This window comes from Sapajus apella, unplaced genomic scaffold (assembly GCF_009761245.1).
Source record: "Sapajus apella isolate SASKATOON/1434 unplaced genomic scaffold, GSC_monkey_1.0 scaffold29, whole genome shotgun sequence".
NCBI classification, from domain to species: Eukaryota; Metazoa; Chordata; class Mammalia; order Primates; family Cebidae; genus Sapajus; species Sapajus apella.
This window is the reverse complement of record NW_022436969.1, coordinates 5,456,619-5,476,637: the sequence shown is the minus strand read 5'-3', so window position 1 is coordinate 5,476,637 and position 20,019 is coordinate 5,456,619. Positions and strand designations below refer to the sequence as shown.

At 41.7% G+C, this 20,019-nt stretch overlaps 1 protein-coding gene across 1 annotated transcript in view; it reads left to right on the top strand.

The window, feature by feature from the left end:
• The window catches only part of PSMA8 (proteasome 20S subunit alpha 8), a 55,776-nt gene extending 47,690 nt beyond the window's left edge, over nucleotides 1–8,086 (top strand). Inside the window, exon 7 of the mRNA XM_032293148.1 lies at nucleotides 7,601–8,086. Coding sequence (XP_032149039.1) covers nucleotides 7,601–7,693 — 93 coding nt within the window. The 3' untranslated portion in view covers nucleotides 7,694–8,086. The remainder of the gene's footprint in view (nucleotides 1–7,600) is intronic.
• Nucleotides 8,087–20,019: the final 11,933 nt, after the last annotated feature.

The following is a 20,019-nucleotide window of genomic DNA, read 5'->3' as shown; positions in this document are numbered from 1 at the left end:
TTTTTTTTTTTTTTTTGAGATGGAGTCTCACTCTGTTGCCCAGGCTGCTGGAGTGCAGTGCAGTGGTGCAATCTCAGCTCACTGCAGCCTCCACCTGCTGGGTTCAAGCAATTCTCCTGCCCCAGCCTCCCAAGTAGCTGGGATTACAGGTGCATGCTGCCACGCCCAGCTAATTTTTGTATTTTTAGTAGAGATGGGGTTTCGCCATGTTGGCCAGGATGGTCTTGGTCTCCTGATCTCATGAACGGCCCACCTTGGCCTCCCAAAGTGCTGGAATTACAGGTATGAGCCACTGCGCCCAACCAGGTGAGTTTCTTTTTAAAGATGAGAAAAGAATGTGGTTTCTTGGATAAAATCTACTGCTGCTTATGATGCTATAAACATTGTTGAAATAACAATAACAAATTCAGAATATTACATAAACTCAGTTGATAAAGCAGTGACAGAGTCTGAGAGGATTGACTCTAGTTTTGAAAAGTTCAACTGTGAGTAAAATGCTATCAAATAGCATTTCATGCTACAGAGAAATCTTTTGTGAAAGGAAGAGTCTATAGATGTGGCAAACTTGATTGTTGTCTTATTTTAAGAAATTGCCACAGCCACTTCAACCTTCAGCAGCCACTATCCTGATGAGTCAGCACCATCATCATCAAGACAAGACACCACCAGCAAAAAAATTAGTACTTGCTGGAGGCTTACATGATCATTAGCATTTTTAGCAATAAAATGTTTTTAAATTAAGATATGCTGATTTTTTAGACATAATGTGATTGTATACTTAATAGTCTACAATATAGTATAAACATAACTTTAATATGCACTGGGAAACCAAAATATTCGTGTGACTCAATATTTGCCTTGCTTCTGTGGTCTTGAACCAAACCTGCAATTTTTCCAAGGTGTGACTATATGTGTATTCATAAACATAGAAAGAATATCAATGTGTAGTCAGTTTTTGTCATTTATTCTGGCTTAAAGCAGCTGCTGTGTCTTTTTACCTTAGATGAAAAATTTGCAAAGAATGTAAAGGATGTTATGTAAAGCTTGTCATTTTCTACAACTATAAACAAAAAATTTACCTTTCACTGTAATCTTAGGCCACCAAAATATGAAGAGAAGTGAGTTTGTCAGTAATAATATTAAGCTTTCTCCTTTCTCTATTCCTTCTCACCTGATTTTTGAAGATCTATTAGAAGTGGTTTTTGGTGGGCATGGTGGCAAGTGCCTATAATCCCAGCTACTCAGGAGGCTAAGGCAGGACAATTGCTTGAGCTCAGGAGGCAGAGGTTGCAGTGAGCTGAGATCCCACCACTGTACTCCAGCCTAGGCGACAGAGCTAGACTCTGCTTCAGAAAAAAAGAAAGAAAGAAAGACAGAAGGCTAGGCTCAGTGGCTTACAGCTGTAATACCCACATTTTGGAAGACTGAGGCAGGAGGGTAAGTCCTTACTTATTAAGAATGACATTGAATATAAGTGGACTAAACTCTCCAATCAAAAGATAAAGAATGATTGAATGGTTTTTAAAAAAAAGACCCAATGGCCGGGCGCGGTGGCTCAAGCCTGTAATCCCAGTACTTTGGGAGGCCGAGGCGGGTGGATCACGAGGTCAAGAGATCGAGACCATCCTGGTCAACATGGTGAAACCCCGTCTCTACTAAAAATACAAAAAATTAGCTGGGCATGGTGGTGTGTGCCTGTAATCCCAGCTACTCAGGAGGCTGAGGCAGGAGAATTGCCTGAACCCAGGAGGCGGAGGTTGCGGTGAGCCGAGATCGCGCCATTGCACTCCAGCCTGGGTAACATGAGTGAAACTCCGTCTCAAAAAAAAAAAATAAATAAATAAATAAAAATAAAAAAAGACCCAATGATCTGTTGACTACGAGAAACATATTTCACCTATAAAATTCAACCATAGACTGAAAATAAAGAGCTAGAAAAAGATATTTTATGCTAATGGAAACCAGAAAAGAGCCAGAGTCACTATACTTATATTAGACAAAATAGATTTCAATACAAAAACTATAAGAAGGACAAAGAAGGTCACTATATATTGATAAAGGGGTAAGTTCAGCAAGAGAATATAACAATTTTAAATATATATTCACCCAACACTGTAGCACCTATATATAAAATGTAAATATTATTAGAGCTAAAAAGACAGATAGATTCCAACACAATAATAGCTAGAGGCTTCAACACCCCATTTTCAGCATTGGAAAGATCTTCCAGACAGAAAATCAGCAAAGAAACATCAGACTTAATCTGTACTGTAGAGCAAATGTATCTAATAGATATTTACAGAACATTTCATCCAACAGCTGCAGAATATACATTCTTCTCCCCAGCACATGGATCATTTTCAAGGATGGGCCATACATTAGGTCACAAAGTAAGCCTTATAACATTCAAAAACTTGAAATAATATCAAGTGTTGCCAGGCGCAGTGGCTCACACCTGTAATCCCAGCACTTTGGGAGGCCAAGGCAGGCGAATCACGAGATCAGGAGATTGAGACCATCCTGGTTAACATGGTGAAACCCCGTCTGTACTAAAAATACAAAAATTAGCTGGGCATGGTGGTGTGCACCTGTAGTCTGAGCTACTTGGGAGGCTGAGGCTGGAGAATCCCTTGAACCTGGGAGGCAGAGGTTGCAGTGAGCCAAGATCAGGCCATTGCACTCCAGCCTGGGTGACAGAGTGAGACTCAGTCTAAAAAAATAAAAATAAATAAATAAATATTAAGCATCTTCGCTGACCACAGTGAAAAAAAAAACTAGAAATCAATAACTAGAGGCATTTTGGAAACTATACAAATTCATGGAAATTAAACAATATGCTCCTGAATGATCAGTGGGTCAATGAAGAAATTACGAAGGAAATTAAAAATGTTCTTGAAACAAATGATAATGAAACACAACATATCAAAACATATGGAATATAGTGAAAGCAGTACTAAGAAGTAAGTTTGTAGCTCTAAATACCTGCATCAAAAAAGAAAGGACACTAAAAAAAATGAAAAGGTGTTCCATGTTCATGGATTGGAAGAATCATTGTTTTTAAAATATCTATACTACCCAAAGTAATCTATAGATTCAATGTAATCCCTACCAAAATATCAATGATATTCTTCACAGAAATAGAAAAAAAAATCACAAATTGTATATGGAACTACAAAAGACCCATAACAGCCAAAGCTATCCCAAGCAAAAAGAACAAAACTGGAGGAATCATATTGCCTGACTTCAAATTATACAGCAGAGCTATAGTTTTCAAAACAGCATAATACTAGCATAAAGACAGACACATAGATTAATTAAACAAAATAGAGATAACAGAAACAAATCCACATATCTATAGTGAACTCATTTTTGACAGAGGGGCTAAGAATATACACTGGGAAAAAGTCTCTTCAATAAAGGCTACTGGGAAAACTGGATAGCTCTGTGCAGAAGAATGAAACTAGACTCCTATCTCTCACCATATACAAAAATCAAATAAGAATGGATTAAAGACTTAAGTCTGTGACCTCAATTTATAAAACTACTACAAGAAAACATTGGAGAAAATCCCCAGGACATTGGTCTGCACAAAAAATTCTTTGGTAATACCCTACAAACACAGGCAACCAAAGCAAAAATGGACAAAGAGGATCATAACAAGTTAAAGAGCTTCTGCACAGCAAAGGAAACAATCAACAAAGTGAGGTGACAGTCCACAGAATGGGAGAAAATATTTGCAAATTTACCCTTTTGACAAGGGTTTGGTAACCAGAATGTATAAGGAGCTCCAACAACTCGGTAAGAGAAAATGCAATAATCTGATCAAAAAATCGGCAAAGGATATGAATAGACTTTTCTCTAAAGAAGACGTACAAATGGCAGACAGGCATATGAAAACGTGCTTGTGCTAAGCTCACATTTCTAATCCCAGCACTTTGGGAGGCCAAGGCAGGAGGATTGTTTGAGCCTAAGAGTTTCAGACCAGCCTGGACAACACAATGAGACCTTGTCTCTACAAATATAATCATTAAAAAATTAGCCTGGCGTGGTGGCATGCTCCTGTTGTCCCAGCTACTTGGGAAACTGAGTTGGGGGATCACTTGAACCTGGGAGGTCAAGGCTGCAGTGAGCCATGATCATGCCACTGTATTCCATCCTGGGCAGCAGAGCAAGACCCCATCCCCCAAAAAAAAAAACAAAAAACAGAGGTGACCAGCATCATTGATCATCAGAGAAATGGAAATCAAAACTATAATAAAATATCACCTTATGCCAGTTAAAATGGTTTATATCTAATACACAAGCTACAACAAATGCCGGCAAGGATGTGAAGAAAGGGAACCCTCATACACTGTTGGTGGGAATGTAAATTAGTATAACCACCATGGAGAATAGTTTGAAGATTCACAAAAAACATAAAATAAAATTACCATATGGTCCAGCAATCCCTCTGCTGGGTATGTCCTCAAAAGAAAGGAAATCGGTGTATTGAAGAGATACCTGCACTCTCATGTTTATTGCAGAACTGTCCACAATAGCCAAGATTTGGAAGCAACCTTAGGGTCCATGAACAGATGAATGGATAAAGACAATGTGGTACTTATACACAATGAAGTACTGTTCTGCCACATAAAGAATGAGATCCGGTCATTTGCAATAACATGGATGGAACTGGAGATCATTATGTTAAGTGAAATAAGCCAGGCACAGAAAGACAAACATTGTATGTTCTCACTCATTTGTGGAAACTAAAAATCAAACAATTGAACTCATGGAGATAGAGAGCAGAAGGACGGTTACCAGAGGCTGGGAAAGCATAGTGGGGGCAGGGGCAGGTGGGGATGGTTAATAGGTACAAAAAAATAGAATAAATAAGACTACTATTTGATAGCACGACAGGGTAACTTTAGTCAGTAACAATTTAATTGTGCAATTTTAAGATAACTAAAAGAGTATAATTGGATTGTTTATAACACAAAGGATAAATGCTTGAGGGGATGGATACTCCATTCTCCATGCTGTGGTTATTATGTATCACATGGCTATATCAAAACATCAAATGTACCCCGTAAATATATATACCTACTATATACTCACAAATATTAAAAATAATTTTTTGAAAAGGCTTCTTCAGGCTGGGTGCAGTGGCTCATGCCCGTAATCCCAGCACTTTGTGGGGCTGAGGTGGGCAAATTGGTTGAGCCCAGGAGTTTGAGACCACCCTGGGCAACATGGTGAAACCCTGTCTCTACAAAAAAATACAAAAGTTAGCCGGGCGTGGTGGCGCACACCTCTAGCCCCAGCTATTCTGGTGGCTGAGGGTGTAGGATCACTTGAGCTCTGGAGGCGGAGGTTGCAGTGAGTTGTGATCATGCCACTGTACTCAGCTCTGGGCGGCAGAGCAAGACCCTATCTCAAAAAGGAAAAGTAAAATAAAAAATGCTTTTTCAAAGCAGGAAATTATTTCTTTCCCAAGTAATACCACATCACTTTATTCAGGTTTTAATTGTAATGGTCTATTTATATGTCAGGCTTTTTCCACTAAACTGTGGACTCCTTAATACCAGGTAAAAATTATATTTTTGCACTTTACTTTTAGAGCCCATGGAACTCCCAGTAATTGCTTGATGGGTAAATTCATTTCGTAAAATGTCCAAATAATATATTTTATGTAGATTATTGACAAATACAGATTTTCTGACACATATTTCTTTTTTTTTTTTTTTTTTTTTTGTGAGACGGAGTTTCACTCATGTTACCCAGGCTGGAGTGCAATGGCGCGATCTCGGCTCACCGCAACCTCCGCCTCCTGGGTTCAGGCAATTCTCCTGCCTCAGCCTCCTGAGTAGCTGGGATTACAGGCACACACCACCATGCCCAGCTAATTTTTTGTATTTTTAGTAGAGACGGGGTTTCACCATGTTGACCAGGATGGTCTCGATCTCTTGACCTTGTGATCCACCCGCCTCGGCCTCCCAAAGTGCTGGGATTACAGGCTTGAGCCACCGCGCCCGGCCTCTGACACATATTTCTATAGGTGAGTTGGCGAGAAGTCTGGAGTTGAAATAAGAATCAGAGACCTAATCTTGAATCTTTTAATCTTTGGCCAAATATAATTTAGATTCATGAATCTAAATTTTCTTATAAGTCAATTGCTAAAATCCTTTACATCTCTAACATCTTTGAAAATTTGGTTTACCATAAAGTTGATTATTCATTTATCAGTTTAATAGGTACCTCTTTGGTATTAAGATCATTGCATTTAGATTTTTGGATATAAATTTATTAACTTCATTAAAGTTAATAATTGCCGTCTTGGCCAGGCACACTGGCTCAGGCCTGTAACCCCAGTACTTTTGGAGACTGAGGTGGGCAGATCACTTGAGGTCAGTAGTTTGAGACCAGCCTGGCAAACATAGCGAAACCTTGTCTGTACTGAAAATGCAAATGTCTCTACTAAATATACAAAAATTAGCCAGGTGTGGTGGCACATGCCTGTAGTCCCAGCTACTCAGGAGACTGAAGTGGGAGAATAGCTTGAACCCGGCAGGCAGAGGTTGCAATAACATCACTGTCTGGGTGACAGGGTGAAACCCTGTCTGAAAAAAGAAAAAAGAAAAAGAAAATGGCAGCCTGGTGTCGAACTCCTGACCTCAAGTGATCTGCCTGCCTTGGCCTCCCAAAGTTCTAGGATTACAGGTGTGAGCCACCGGGCCCAGCCAATAATTGCTGCCTTTTAGCAGAAAGCATGTAACCTTGGATCTACTTGTAAACAGCACAACAGAAAATCAAACGACACTGCAAATTCTTAGAAAAATAAAACCTTTTGGCTGGGCGCGGTGGCTCAAGCCTATAATCCCAGCACTGTGGGAGGCCGAGGCGGGTGGATCACAAGGTCAAGAGATCGAGACCATCCTGGTCAACATGGTGAAACCCTGTCTTTACTAAAAATACAAAAAATTAGCTGGGCATGGTGGTGCGTGCCTGTAATCCCAGCGACTCAGGAGGCTGAGGCAGGAGAATTGCCTGAACCCAGGAGGCGGAGGTTGCGGTGAGCCGAGATCGCGCCATTGCACTCCAGCCTGGGTAACAAGAGTGAAACTCTGTCTCAAAAAATAAATAAATAAATAAATAAAACCTTTTTTGCTTTTACTTAGACATAAAGCAGCATAAATCCTCTTTTCCTACCTCATTTGGCTATTCTATAAACTGATCAAATCATTAAACCCTATCAGAGAACCACACAGTAGGGTGCAGTTGGTGGAGATAAATAATGAATCTTTGCTCATGAATAGAATTGAGCCTTGAATTAAAACGTTTTTGGAGTTATATGCACATATAGGATATATAATGCAATATCACCTCCACACTGCTTTCTTTTTTAGCACAATGATAGTAGAAATTTCAGAGATCTGGTTTTGTCCATAATTGTTATTGTTCTTAGACCTTTTGAAATGCTTTATTGTATATTTGAAGTTCTAAAATATAGTTACACATAGAAAATATAAATTTATTAAATATTGGATTTCTTCTTATTGTAAATATTTAGATATTATTTGTATAATTGACATTTGATCTTTAAATTTTTTTCCCTGTTCAGATGTTTAGTGCAAAAGAAGTTGAATTACATGTAACTGAAATAGAAAAGGAAAAGGAAGAAGCAGAGAAGAAAAAGTCAAAGAAATCTGTCTAATTCTTAGGATGACCACTGGGAGCTCTTAATGCTTTGTTTTATTGGACTGCCTGAAGGTGTTTAGTGAAGTTTAAGAGGAAACAGTTACTTTGCAGCATTACATGTAGTACTTGTGTGCTGTTTTGAGAATGCCAGATTTGTGGCTGTCTTCATTCTATTAAGTCGAACATAGGTTTATGTAAAGATTTTCTTTGAAAGGGGATTTCAGTAATTGTTGAGAGCAGTCATAATTCCATATAACCTGAGACTCTACTCTATAATTTGTCCAGTGTCTTAATATATGCAAATATAATTTTTTTAAAATTTTATAAAAAATTAATAATTTGGTGATGTTTGAGTATTGGTTGTCAGTTAAGGACATAGCTATTCCAAATAAACTAAATATAATATTGAGTTGCATTTCTCAATGAATGACAAAAGTATCCTTATACTGATGAGTTCTTAAAATTTTGTCGGAGCCTTCTTCATTTTACAATATTTTGTTATTTTTATTTTACCTTTTTCATTTTATGAGTTGCAATATATTATTTTGTTCATGGAACAAATATGAAAGACCTAATTCAAACATGCAATTAAAGCATGGGAAAAGCTTCTAAGGGCATCTTAACAGTATGCTATATGAAAATAGGAAATAATACATGTAATTTTTAGTTTTGATTTTTATTTTATCTCAAGTATGTCTAGTGTGTTCAGTTTTTTACATGTTCCATGAAATAACTTTATGATTGGTATTATGATAGGCTTATTAGGAGGAAGAAGAAAAACATAAAAAGTGATGTCTGTCCACAGGATCCAAATGGACAGATTAAATTAAAGAGGATTTAATCCAAATGGTCCACAAAAGAAATGTGCTTAATGCCTGTAGTGAGTTTATATTTTTGAAAATAAATGCTATTAAGAGGCATGAAAACTAAAGCCAATATACCTTATTATTTTAGAGCTTTGTGTCTTTTTTAATATTCTTTCTGTTGTTTTAATTAATTATTTATTTCAGAGATGGGTTCTCACTATGTTACCCAGGCTGGTCCCAAACTCCTGGCTTCAAGCAGTCCTCCCACCTCCACCACCCAAAGTGCTGAGATTATAGGCTGAGCCACTGCACTTGGTCCTAATGTTCTTTTTTGAAAATGAGGAGAGAGGTTGAGTTTTTGCAGAGGAATGAAAATCTAAGGGAAAGGCTGGGTGTGGTGGCTCATGCCTGTAATCCTAGTACTTTGGGAGGCTGAGGTGGATGGATCACTTGAGGCAGGAGTTCGAGACCAGCTTGGCCAACATGGCGAAACCCTGAGTGGGTGGGGTTGGTTTGGGGATGAAAATGTTCCACCTCAGATCATCAGGCATTAGTTAGATTCTCATAAGGAGCCCACAGTCTCTCGAATGTGCAGTTCACAACAGGGTTCACACTTCTATGAAAATCTTTTGTTGCAGTTGTTGTTTTTGAGATGAGTATTGCTCTGTCGCCCAGGCTGGAGTGCAGTGACACAATCTCAACTCACTGCAACTTCTGCCTCCCAGGTTCAAGCGATTTTCCTGCCTCCACTTCTCAAGCAGCTGGAACTACAGGCGTGTGCTACCATGCCCAGCTAATTTTTGTATTTTTAGTAGAGACAGGGTTTTGCCATGTTGGCCAGGCTGGTCTTGAACTCCTGGCCTCAGATAATCCACCCGCCTCAGCTTCCCAAAGTGCTGAGATTACAGGCGTGATCCCAGTCGCTTTGCCCAGCCTCCTAAGAGAATCAATGCCTCCGCTGATCTTGCAGGAGGCAGAGCTCAGGTGGCTTTGCTCACTTTCCCGCTGTGCACCTGGTTCCTAATAGGCCACGAACCAGTACTGATCCTGGAGACCCCCAATCTAAGGGATATGGTTGTAATTCCATTCCTTTTTTTTTTACTTGGCAAGTACTTATATAATACCACAGTCACAGCATGCCAGGCACTGTTTAGATTTCTTTGCAAATATTAACTTGTTTAATTAACAGTTCTGAGACAAGTTATATAATTTATGCCCATGGTGCTGATGTTTATAGTGCTTTGTCATCACGAATGTTCATAAGAATGGAAACATTTTCATTACTCAGCAGTGTCTCCCTCACAAGGATATATCATGAGAGGCAAGAGGTTTTTTTGAATCTCACTAACTTTTTTACTCCTGTGACTGTTATTCTCAGTTATCAGACTCTACTTGGTTTTAACTCAACTGATTTATTTTACTTTGGAAATTGTAGCATTATTTTGGTCAGGCTTCACTGATCTGTACAAAACTATTTTCTATTTAATGTGAAGTTTTTTTTGTTTGTTTTTAGGTTAGGTCTCTGTCACCCAGGCTGGAGTTCAGTGATGCCATCTTGGCTCACTGCTACTTCTGCCTCCCACCTCAGCCTCTTGAGTACCTGGGACTACAGGTGTTTACCACCACACCCTGTTAATTTTTTGTATTTTAGTAGACACAGGGTTTTACCATGTTGCCCAGGCTGGTCTCAAACTCCTGAAGTCAAGAGATCCATCCACCTTGGCCCCCCAAAGTGCTGGGATTACAGGCATGAGCCAGTGTGCCCAGCTCTAATGTGAAGTTTGAACCAAAAAAATTTCCAATGTTCTTGCTATTTAAAAATGTTACTTTTACTGGCTGGGCACAGTGGCTCATGTCTATAATCCTAGCACTTTGGGAGACCGAGGTGGGCAGATCACTTGAGGTCAGGAGTTTGAGACCAGCCTGGCTAACATGGCGAAACATCATCTCTACTAAAAATACAAAAAAAATCAGCGAGGCATGGTGGTGCATGCCTGTATTCCCAGCTATGCAGGAAGCTGAGGCAGGAGAACTGCTTGAACCTAAGAGGCAGAGGTTGAAATGAGCTGAGGTTGTGCCACTGTTCTCCAGCCTGGGTGGACAAAGTGAGACTGTGTCTCAAAAAATAAAAAGACCGGGTGCGGTGGCTCATACCTGTAATCCCAGCACTTTGGGAGGCTGAGGCGGATGGATCACCTGAGATCACGAGTTCAAGATCAGTCTGGCCAACATGGCAAAACCCCATCTACTAAAAATAGAAAGCTTAGCTGGGCATGGTGGAGGATGCCTGTAATCCCAGCTACTCAGGAGGCTGAGGCAGGAGAATTGCTTGAACCCAGGGGCGGAGGTTGCAGTGAGCCAAAATCGCACCACTGCACTCCAGCCTGGGTGACAGAGTGAGGCTCTGTCTCAAAAATATATTAATTAATTAATTAAATAAAATGTTTCTTTTACTTATTTTAATGAGAGAGACCCCAATATTCAAGTACTTTATGTTATTTCTCTCTCATATCCCCAAGGTGAGATGATCACAAACATCTGATTTTAGGAATTACCCAAAGAACTTATCTTTCCAGCATTAAATTATGGTTAAGTAGGTAGACTGAAAAATTTCTCACTACAGGTATAGAAATGCTTGATAACATCTAACAAATATCCTTTTAAATGCACAGGTAAGGCCAAGTACAGTGGCTCACACCTGTAATCCCAGCACTTTGGGAGGCCAAGGCAGGTTGAGGACTCGGTGCCTAAGACTGCCTCCCATCTACCCCATCCAGATATCAGTTGCAAGTTCTGACCAACCCTTCAGTTATGGTTCCTGTAACTCTCTTTTTGGATTTCATTAAATTGCTAGAGTGGCCTACAGAACTCAGGGAAATACTTCCTTACACTTACCGATTTGTTACTAAGTATATTTCAAAGAATAAATAATGAGCCGGGTGCGGTGGCTCACGCCTATAATCCCAGCACTTTGGGAGGCCGAGGTGGGTGGATCGCGAGGTCAAGAGATCGAGACCATCTGGTCAACATGGTGAAACCCCGTCTCTACTAAAAATACAAAAAATTAGCTGGGCATGGTGGCGTGTGCCTGTAATCCCAGCTACTCGGGAGGCTGAGGCAGGAGAATTGCTTGATCCCAGGAGGCGGAGGTTGCGGTGAGGCGAGATCGCGCCATTGTACTCCAGCCTGGGTAACAAGAGCGAAACTCCGTCTCAAAAAAAAGAAAAAAAAAAAAAAGAATAAATAATGAGACGAAGAGATATATAAGATGAGGGCTGGGTGTGGTGGCTCACAGCTGTAATCCCAGCACTTTGGGAGGCTGAGGTGGGAGAATCACTTAAAGCCAGGAATTTGTTACCAACCTGGGCAACATAGCAGAAACCCCTGTCTCTACTGAAAATACAAAAAATTAACTGGGTGTGGTGGCACGCACTTGTAATTCCAGCTACTCAGGATGCTGAGGCACAAGAAGCACTCGAACTCAGGAACAGGCTGCAATGAGCTGAGATCACACCACTGCACTCCAGCCTGGGTGACAGAGTGAAACTGTCTCAAATAAATAAACAAAAGCCAGACACAGTGGTTCACTCCTGTAATCCCAACACTTTGGGAGGCTGAGGAGGGTAGATTACCTGAGGTCAGGAATTCGAGATCAGCCTGACCAACTGGTGAAACTCCATCTCTACTAAAAATACAAAAATAAGCTGGGCATGGTAGCAGGCACCTGTAATCCCAGCACTTTGGGAGGCCAAGGCAGGTGGATTGCTTGAGGTCAGGAGCTCAAGACCAGCTGGCAACTTGGCAAGACTCTGTCTCTACTAAAAATACAAAAATTAGCTGGGAGTGGTTGTGCATGCGTATAATCCCAGCTACTTGGGAGGCTGAGGCAGGAGAGTCACCCGAATTTGGGAGGTGGAAGTTGCGTTGAGCCAAGATCATACCACTGCACTCCAGCCTGGTGACAGAGTGAGACCCTGTCTCAAAAAATAATAATAATAATAGAAAGAAAGAGGCCGGGCGCGGTGGCTCAAGCCTGTAATCCCAGCACTTTGGGAGGCTGAGGCGGGTGGATCACAAGGTCAAGAGATCGAGACCATCCTGGTCAACATGGTGAAACCCCGTCTCTACTAAAACTACAAAAAATTAACTGGGCATGGTGGCGCATGCCTGTAATCCCAGCTACTCAGGAGGCTGAGGCAGGAGAATTGCCTGAACCCAGGAGACGGAGGTTGTGGTGAGCCGAGATCGCGCCATTGCACTCCAGCCTGGGTAACAAGAGCGAAACTCCATCTCAAAAAAAAAAAAAGAAAAAAGAAAGAAAGAAAAAAGAAAAAAATGGTGGCTTCCTATTTCTCTGTAGAAAAAAGCTAAATTGCATAGTTTAAACTAGTGCTTTTCCACTTCAATGTATATATAAATCTCTGAGGTTCTTGTTAAAAATGTAGGTTCTGGCTGGCACATTGGCTCTCACCTGTAATCCCAGCACTTTGGGAGGCCAAGGCAGGTGGATCACGAGGTCCGGAGTTGAAGACCAGCCTGGCCAAGGTGTTGAAACCCCATCTCCACTAAAAAAAAATACAAAACTTAGCCAGGCATGGTGGTGCATGCCTGTAGCTCGGGAGGCTGAGGCAGAGAATTGCTTGAACCCGGAAGGTGGAGGTTGCAGTGAGCTGAGATCATGCACTGCACTCCAGCCTGGGCAACAGAGTGAGACTCCATCTCAAAAAAAAAAAAAAAAAAAAAAAAAAAGGCAGGTTCTGACTCTAGAGACCTGGAGTGGAGCTCAATAATCTTTTCCAGCAAGCTCCTGGATAATACCAAGGATGCACTGGCATCACCTGTGAACTTGCTAGATCTCATTAGCTAAGTATTTAGGATAAATCTACATGCAGCCTGTACTATGGCCCATTTGATCTTGCCGACCCCTTTGACACACACACTTCTTTGCTTATCTCCTGCCATTCCTCCTCTCCCTCCCTCTGCTGCAGCCACACTGGTCTTCCTGCTGTTCCCTGCTCCCTGAGGCATGCTCCTGCCCCAGGGCCTTGGCCCTGTCTACTCTGCTTGGATCACTCTACCCTTCCTCATACTGGCATGACTTCCTTTCAGTTGCTGCACAAATGTCACCTTATTAGACAGGATTTCTCTGACCACCATACATAAGATCCTCACATCCCCCAACACCTAACAACACCTGAAATCCGTGTTTGTGAAATACATGTATGTGTATGTTTACTGACTATTCCCCCCATTCAAACTGTAAGTTCCATGTCATTTTATTCACTGGAAGAGTTCCTAGCACATAGTAGACACATAATAGATACTTATTGAACAAATAGTAGAAAACCATTCATTTAGATCAAAACTTAATTCAAAATCAGGCCAGTCATGGTGGCTCGTGCCTGAAATACCAGCACTTTGGGAGGCCAAGACAGATGGATCACCTGAGGTCAGGAGTTTGAGACCAGCCTGGCCAGTCTCTACTGAAAATACAAAAATTAGCTCGGTGTGGTGGTGGACACCTGTAATCCCAGCTACTTAGGAGGCTGAGGCATAAGAATTGTTTGAACCTGGGAGGCAGAGGGTGCAGTGAACCAAGATTTTTGCACCCCCTCCCCCCAAAAAAACGTTCAAAATCAGATGCCAGTTGTTTTGCCTCTCACTTAAAAGATATATGAAATTACTGGCTAAGATTTATTTATTTATTTATTTATTTTTGGCATCTAGTCCATACTTAGCAGTTTGCATAGTTTCTGTTAGGATTTTGTACAAGGTACCTGCTATCTTCAATCAGGGCCTCCTAGGAGGATAATTTTCCATAGCCAGAGTGTCCAGTCTTACCCAACTTGGACAAAATAGCTTACAGAATGAGTCAACTCTTTGCTACAATTGTTTGCACAGTAAGCCTATGCATTATTTATCTGTTGGATATTATTTATCTGTTGGATTATTTTTTAACTTATTGTAGCATTTATATTTATTTATAACGGAGGAAACAATAGGAAAAGAGGTTTTGAAAGTTCCCCAAATAGGTGATTTCATCCTGAGCAGCCGTTCTCTGGAGCTGTAATCGTTTATCTCTGTCCATCTTCTCTACTCCTAAGTGCCCACCTCTACCCCATGGAAGATTCGACGGACATGGACATAAGCCCCCTGAGGCCCCAGACTGTCTTTTTAGTTGTGAACTAATAGCCAACAAAAATGATCACTTTAAGGTGGATAATGATGAAAACGAACACCAGTTATCTTTAAGAATGGTCAGTTTAGCGGCTGGTGCAAAGGTTGAATTGCACATTGTTGAACCCAAGGCAATGAATTACGAAGGCAATCCCATTAAAGTCACACTGGCAACTTTGAAGTGTCTACACAGCCAATGGCTTCCCTTGAGAACTTTGAAATAACACCCCTCCATGGTCTTACGGTTGAAGTGTGGGCTGTGAAATAATACCACCCATGGTCTTAAGTTGAAGTGTGGTTCAAGGCCAGTATATGTTAGTGGACAGCACTTAGCAGCTGTGGAGGAAGATGCAGAGTCAGAAGATTAAGAAGGGAAGGATGTGAAACTCTTAAGTATACCTGGAAAGCAATCTGCCCCAGAAGGTGGTAGCAAGGTTACACACAAACACACACACACACACACACACACACACACACACACACACACACGTAAAACTTGCTGCTGATAAAGAATAAGAGGAAGAGGAGGAGAAGAAGGAGGGGGGAGGGGTGGAGAAGGAAGAAGAAAAAGAGGGAAAAGAAGAAGGAGGAAGAGGAGGAGGGTAAGAAGATTTTGATGATGAGGAAATTGAAGAAAAAGTGCCAGTAAATAAATGTATGTGAGATACTCCTGCCAAGAATGAACAAAAATCAAAGCAGAATGGGAAAGACTCAAAACCATCAACACCAAGATGAAAAAGACAAGAATCCTTCAGGAAAAAAAAACTTTTAAAACCAAAAGACCTAGTTCTGTAGAAGACACTGAAGCAAAAATGCACGTATAGAAAATGGTGGCCCTCTTTCCAAAACGGAAGCCAAGTTTATCAATTATGTGAAGAATTAATTGTCCTGGAAGACTGACTAGAAGGCTATTCAAGATCTCTGGCAGTGAAGGAAGTCTCTTTAAGAAAATAATTTAAAAAAAGAAAAAAGAAAAAGAAAATAGTTTAAACCATTTTTTCGTTTTTGGGTTTTTTTTTGAGACGGAGTCTCACTCTATCACCCAGGCTGCAGTGCAGTGGCTCGATCCTCGCTCACTGCAAACTCTGCCTCCTGGGTTCAAGTGATTCTCCTGCCACAGCCTCCCGAATAGCTGTGGCTACAGGAACCACCACCATGCCTGGCTAATCTTTTGAATTTTTAGTAGAGATGGGGTTTCACCTCGTTAGCCAGGATGGTCTCAATCTCCTGACCTCGTGATCTGCCCGTCTCGGCCTCCCAAAGTACTGAGATTACAGGCATGAGCCATCGTGCCAGGCCTAAACAGTTTTTTATAAGTTTTCCATTTTATCTCACTTCTGTAATAGTTGATATCTGGCTGTCCTTTTTATAATGCAGGAAGAGAACTTTCCCTGCCGAGTTTGATAAATGTTGTCCAGGTTCATTGCCAAGAATGTGTTGTCCAAAACGCCCGTTTAGTTTTTAAAGATGGAACTCTAGCCTTTGTTTGGTTTTAAGTGTGTGCGGAATGTTATGGTAGCACATAGAAGTAGTGGTGTTCAGACATGGAAATGGTGGAGAGACAAAAATATACATGTGAAATAAACTCAGTATTTTAATAAAATAGCACTCTTTCTATTGAAAGAAAAATTTCCCCAAATAACATTTATTTGGTGAAGTACAATCATTTCCTTGAAATACATAAAACAGGTGAGTGATCATGCATATGAGGTTGGCCTGGCTGCACAAGGACTTCAGGGACAATTCAAGGCCATCTAATTTGGGCATGGTACTTGCTTTTTGCTGCATCATGTTTTCTCTGTGCTTATTTCAGTTGAGATCTTTTAGTTGAAAGAAACAAAGGTTAACTCAAGTGACCTCAAGGACACAAGGAAATAAAGATTCTTGTTAAGAAATACAAAACTGGAAACTGTAGCATCGTTTTGCCTGCTAGGAACCCTAGAAATGTCAGCAGTAAGAGCTTCTGGATCTTAACTATAATATTGAAGCAATAACAGGATCAGTTCCTTTCTACACATCTGTTCTGCTCTTCCCTCTTTACCATCTGACTTTCTCAGCCTCATTTTATTTCTTTAACTTACTGCATATGCCAACTCATGGTTTCTTCTTTTTATAACTTTCTAGCATGTACAAGTGCATTATGGTCTCCTTAGCTTCTCTTTAAATTTTGATCATGTAGCTTCAGCTTTTTTCTTTTTTTTTTTTTGAGATGAAGTCTCACCTGTGTCGCCCAGTCTGGAGTGCAGTGGTGCCACCTTGGCTCACTGCAACCTCCGCCTCCCAGGTTCAAGTGATTCTCCTGTCTCCGCCTCCTGAGTAGCTGGAATTACAGGGGCCCACCCCCACATCTGACTAATTTTTTTGTATTTTTAATAGAGACAGGGTTTCACCATGTTGGCCAGGCTGGTCTCGAACTCCTGACCTCAGGTGATCCACCACTAAGCCCAGCCAACCTTTCAGAGTTAACTTTCCTCCTCTTTCCAAAGTCTCCAGTTCCAATTCTACAAAGAGTAAAGGTGCTTATCAGTAAAGGCTGATGTTTTCTGTATCAGGGTCACTGTGGTCAGTCAAAGGATTGGCTGTCCTTGGGACTGCATCCTGTTGTTTGTCCAGATAGCAGTGACAGCAGTATAGGGTTAAGTGGTCCCAGCTGGGGATGCCCTTTGTGTCAGTAAAGCAGTTGTCTTGCAAGGAACTGTTCTCTTGCAAGGATGGCGGAGGCATTATGACTTGTGTAACATACACACATGCTTTTCTCATTGAAAAGACTTTCTTTTTTTTTTTCTTGAGACAAAGTCTCACTTTGTCACCCACATTGGAATGCAGTGGCACGATCACACATCACTTCAGCCTCAATCTTCTGGGCTCACGCAATCCTCCCATTTCAGCCTGTCAGATAGCTAGGATTACAGGTGTGCACCATGTGCCCAGCTAATTTTGTTTATTTTCTGTAGGGACAAGTTTTCACTACGTTGCCCAGCTTGCTCGTCTCAAGCTCCTGGACTCAAGTGATCCTCCTGCTTTGGCCTCCCAAAGTGCTGGGATTACAGGTGTAAACCACCATGCCTGACCCTGAAAAGACTTTTTTCCTCCTCCTTTTTATGAAGCAGACTGTGAAAATGTCTCATGACTCGCCACAATAATCCTCCTCCAAGATGCGTATTTTCTGACTTGACCTCTTTATTGTAACCTGTGTCATTGTCAGTAATTATATCATATTTGTATCTCCTGTTTGATTGTGAGCATCTCAGGCTCAGATGTGTAACCTTACAGTCTGGGGCCTCAGAGTATGATTGAAAAAACAAGCTTTAACTTGATTGAAGTACTAGTCAGGGAGTATTATTCACTCCCTGAAGAAAAAGAAGGGAGTGGGGACAGATTATTCTTTTTGACAGGAAAGGTGTGTGGCTTATTAAAAAGGCTGTCCCAACCGGGTTCAGTGGTTCATGCCTATAATCCCAGCACTTTGAGGGGCTGAGGTGGGCAGATCAGCTGAGGTCAGGAGTCTGAGACCAGCCTGGCCAACATGGTGAAACCCGGTCTCTACTAAAAATACAAAAATTAGCCAGGTGTAGTGGGGCATGCCTGTAATCTCAGCTACTTGGGAGGCTGAGGCAAGAGAATCACTTGAACATGGGGGAGGGGGCATGGTGGAGGTTGCAGTGAGCCGAGAACATGCCATTGCACTCCAGCCTAGGTGAAAAGAGCAAAACTCTGTCTCAAAAAAAAAAAAAAAAAAGTTTATCATTACTAAGAACTGGCTTTTTGGCCAGGTGCAATGGCTCATGTTTATAATCCCAGCACTTTGGGAGGCCGAGGAAAGGCAGATCAGCTGAGGTCAGGAGTTCAAGACCAGCCTGGTCAACATGGCAAAACCCCGTCTCTACTAAAAATACAAAAATTAGCCAGGTGTAGTGGGGCATGTCTGTAATCTCAGCTACTTGGGAGGCTGAGGCAAGAGAATCACTTGAACTTGTTGGTGGAGGGGGCGCGGTGGAGGTTGCAGTGAGCTGAGAACATGCCATTGCATTCCAGCCTAGGTGATAGAGTAAGACTCTGTCTCAAAAAACAAACAAACAAATAAAAAACAACTAGCTTTGGTGGGAAAATGTATGATATTGGGCAAAGGAGCAGCCTTAGCAGAGTTTCCCAAAGCTTATTTTCCTAAGGCTTTCCTTGTGCAATGTCATTTGATCAAACGTTCCTGGCTGGGGAAATTTGTGAAACATTGTCTGAAAGAAAGTAAAGCATGCTGGGTGTGGTAGCTCACACCTCTAGTTCCAGCTACTCTAACGTGGGAAGATGGCTTGAGCCCAAGAGTTCCAGGCTGCACTGAGCCATCCAGCCTGGGCCACAGAGTGAGACCTTGTCTCAAAAAACAAAAAAACAAAGTAAAGCAGTTTTCTTTTCTTTTTTTTTTTTTGAGACAAGAGTCATGCTCTGTCGCCAGGCACCAGATTGGAGTGCGGTGGTGGCGCAATCTCGGCTTACTGCAACCTCCACCTCCCAGGTTCAGGCAATTCTCCTGCCTCAGCCTCCCGAATAGCTGGGACTACAGGCATGCGCCACCACACTCAGCTAATTTTTGTATTTTAGTAGAGATAGGGTTTCACGATGTTGGCTGGATGGTCTCTGTGACATGGTAAAAGCCCCGTAAAACTGCATACCTCAACCATACTGCGGCTTTGTATTGCAACTGCTCTCTGTAACCCAAATGTCACAGGCAAGCAGTCCAAACCCATGCCATCTTGGCCCCTTCAACTTGTAATAAGTAATTAAGGACTATAATTTCCACCCTACCCAGACAATGTGTAAACAAATGCTAATCCTGAATTTTGTGAACCACTTAAGTAACAATCAGAATGTCCAAAGTCCCCTGGCCCTCAGAACGTCTGAAGCCCCTCACCCCCACCCCTGCCCCTCACCCTCACTCCCAAGGTGGTTTTATCGGTATAAAAGGTCTTGACACCCTCCTTTCGGGACCATGGGTTGGAGAGACGCGAGTCCTCTATGGCCGCCAGCAATAAAGACCCTGCAATTTGGCATACTTTTGTCTTGGTGTTGACTTTCTATGCTCGGGCCAGTACAACACTTGATCTCTTGACCTTGTGATCCACCCGCCTCAGCCTTCCGTAAAGCAGTTTTCTTTACTGTAATGGTTATCAAAATGTGGCCTGTCTATCCCCACGTATCTGAGTCCATTTAATGAAGTACACGAGGGTCTTAATTATTTGTTTTGTTACTTTTTGAGACTGAGTTTTGCTCTTGTTGCCCAGGCTAGAGTGCAATGGTGCGGTCTCAGCTCATCGCAATCCCCGCCTCCCGGGTTCAAGCGATTCTCCTGCCTCAGCCTCCTGAG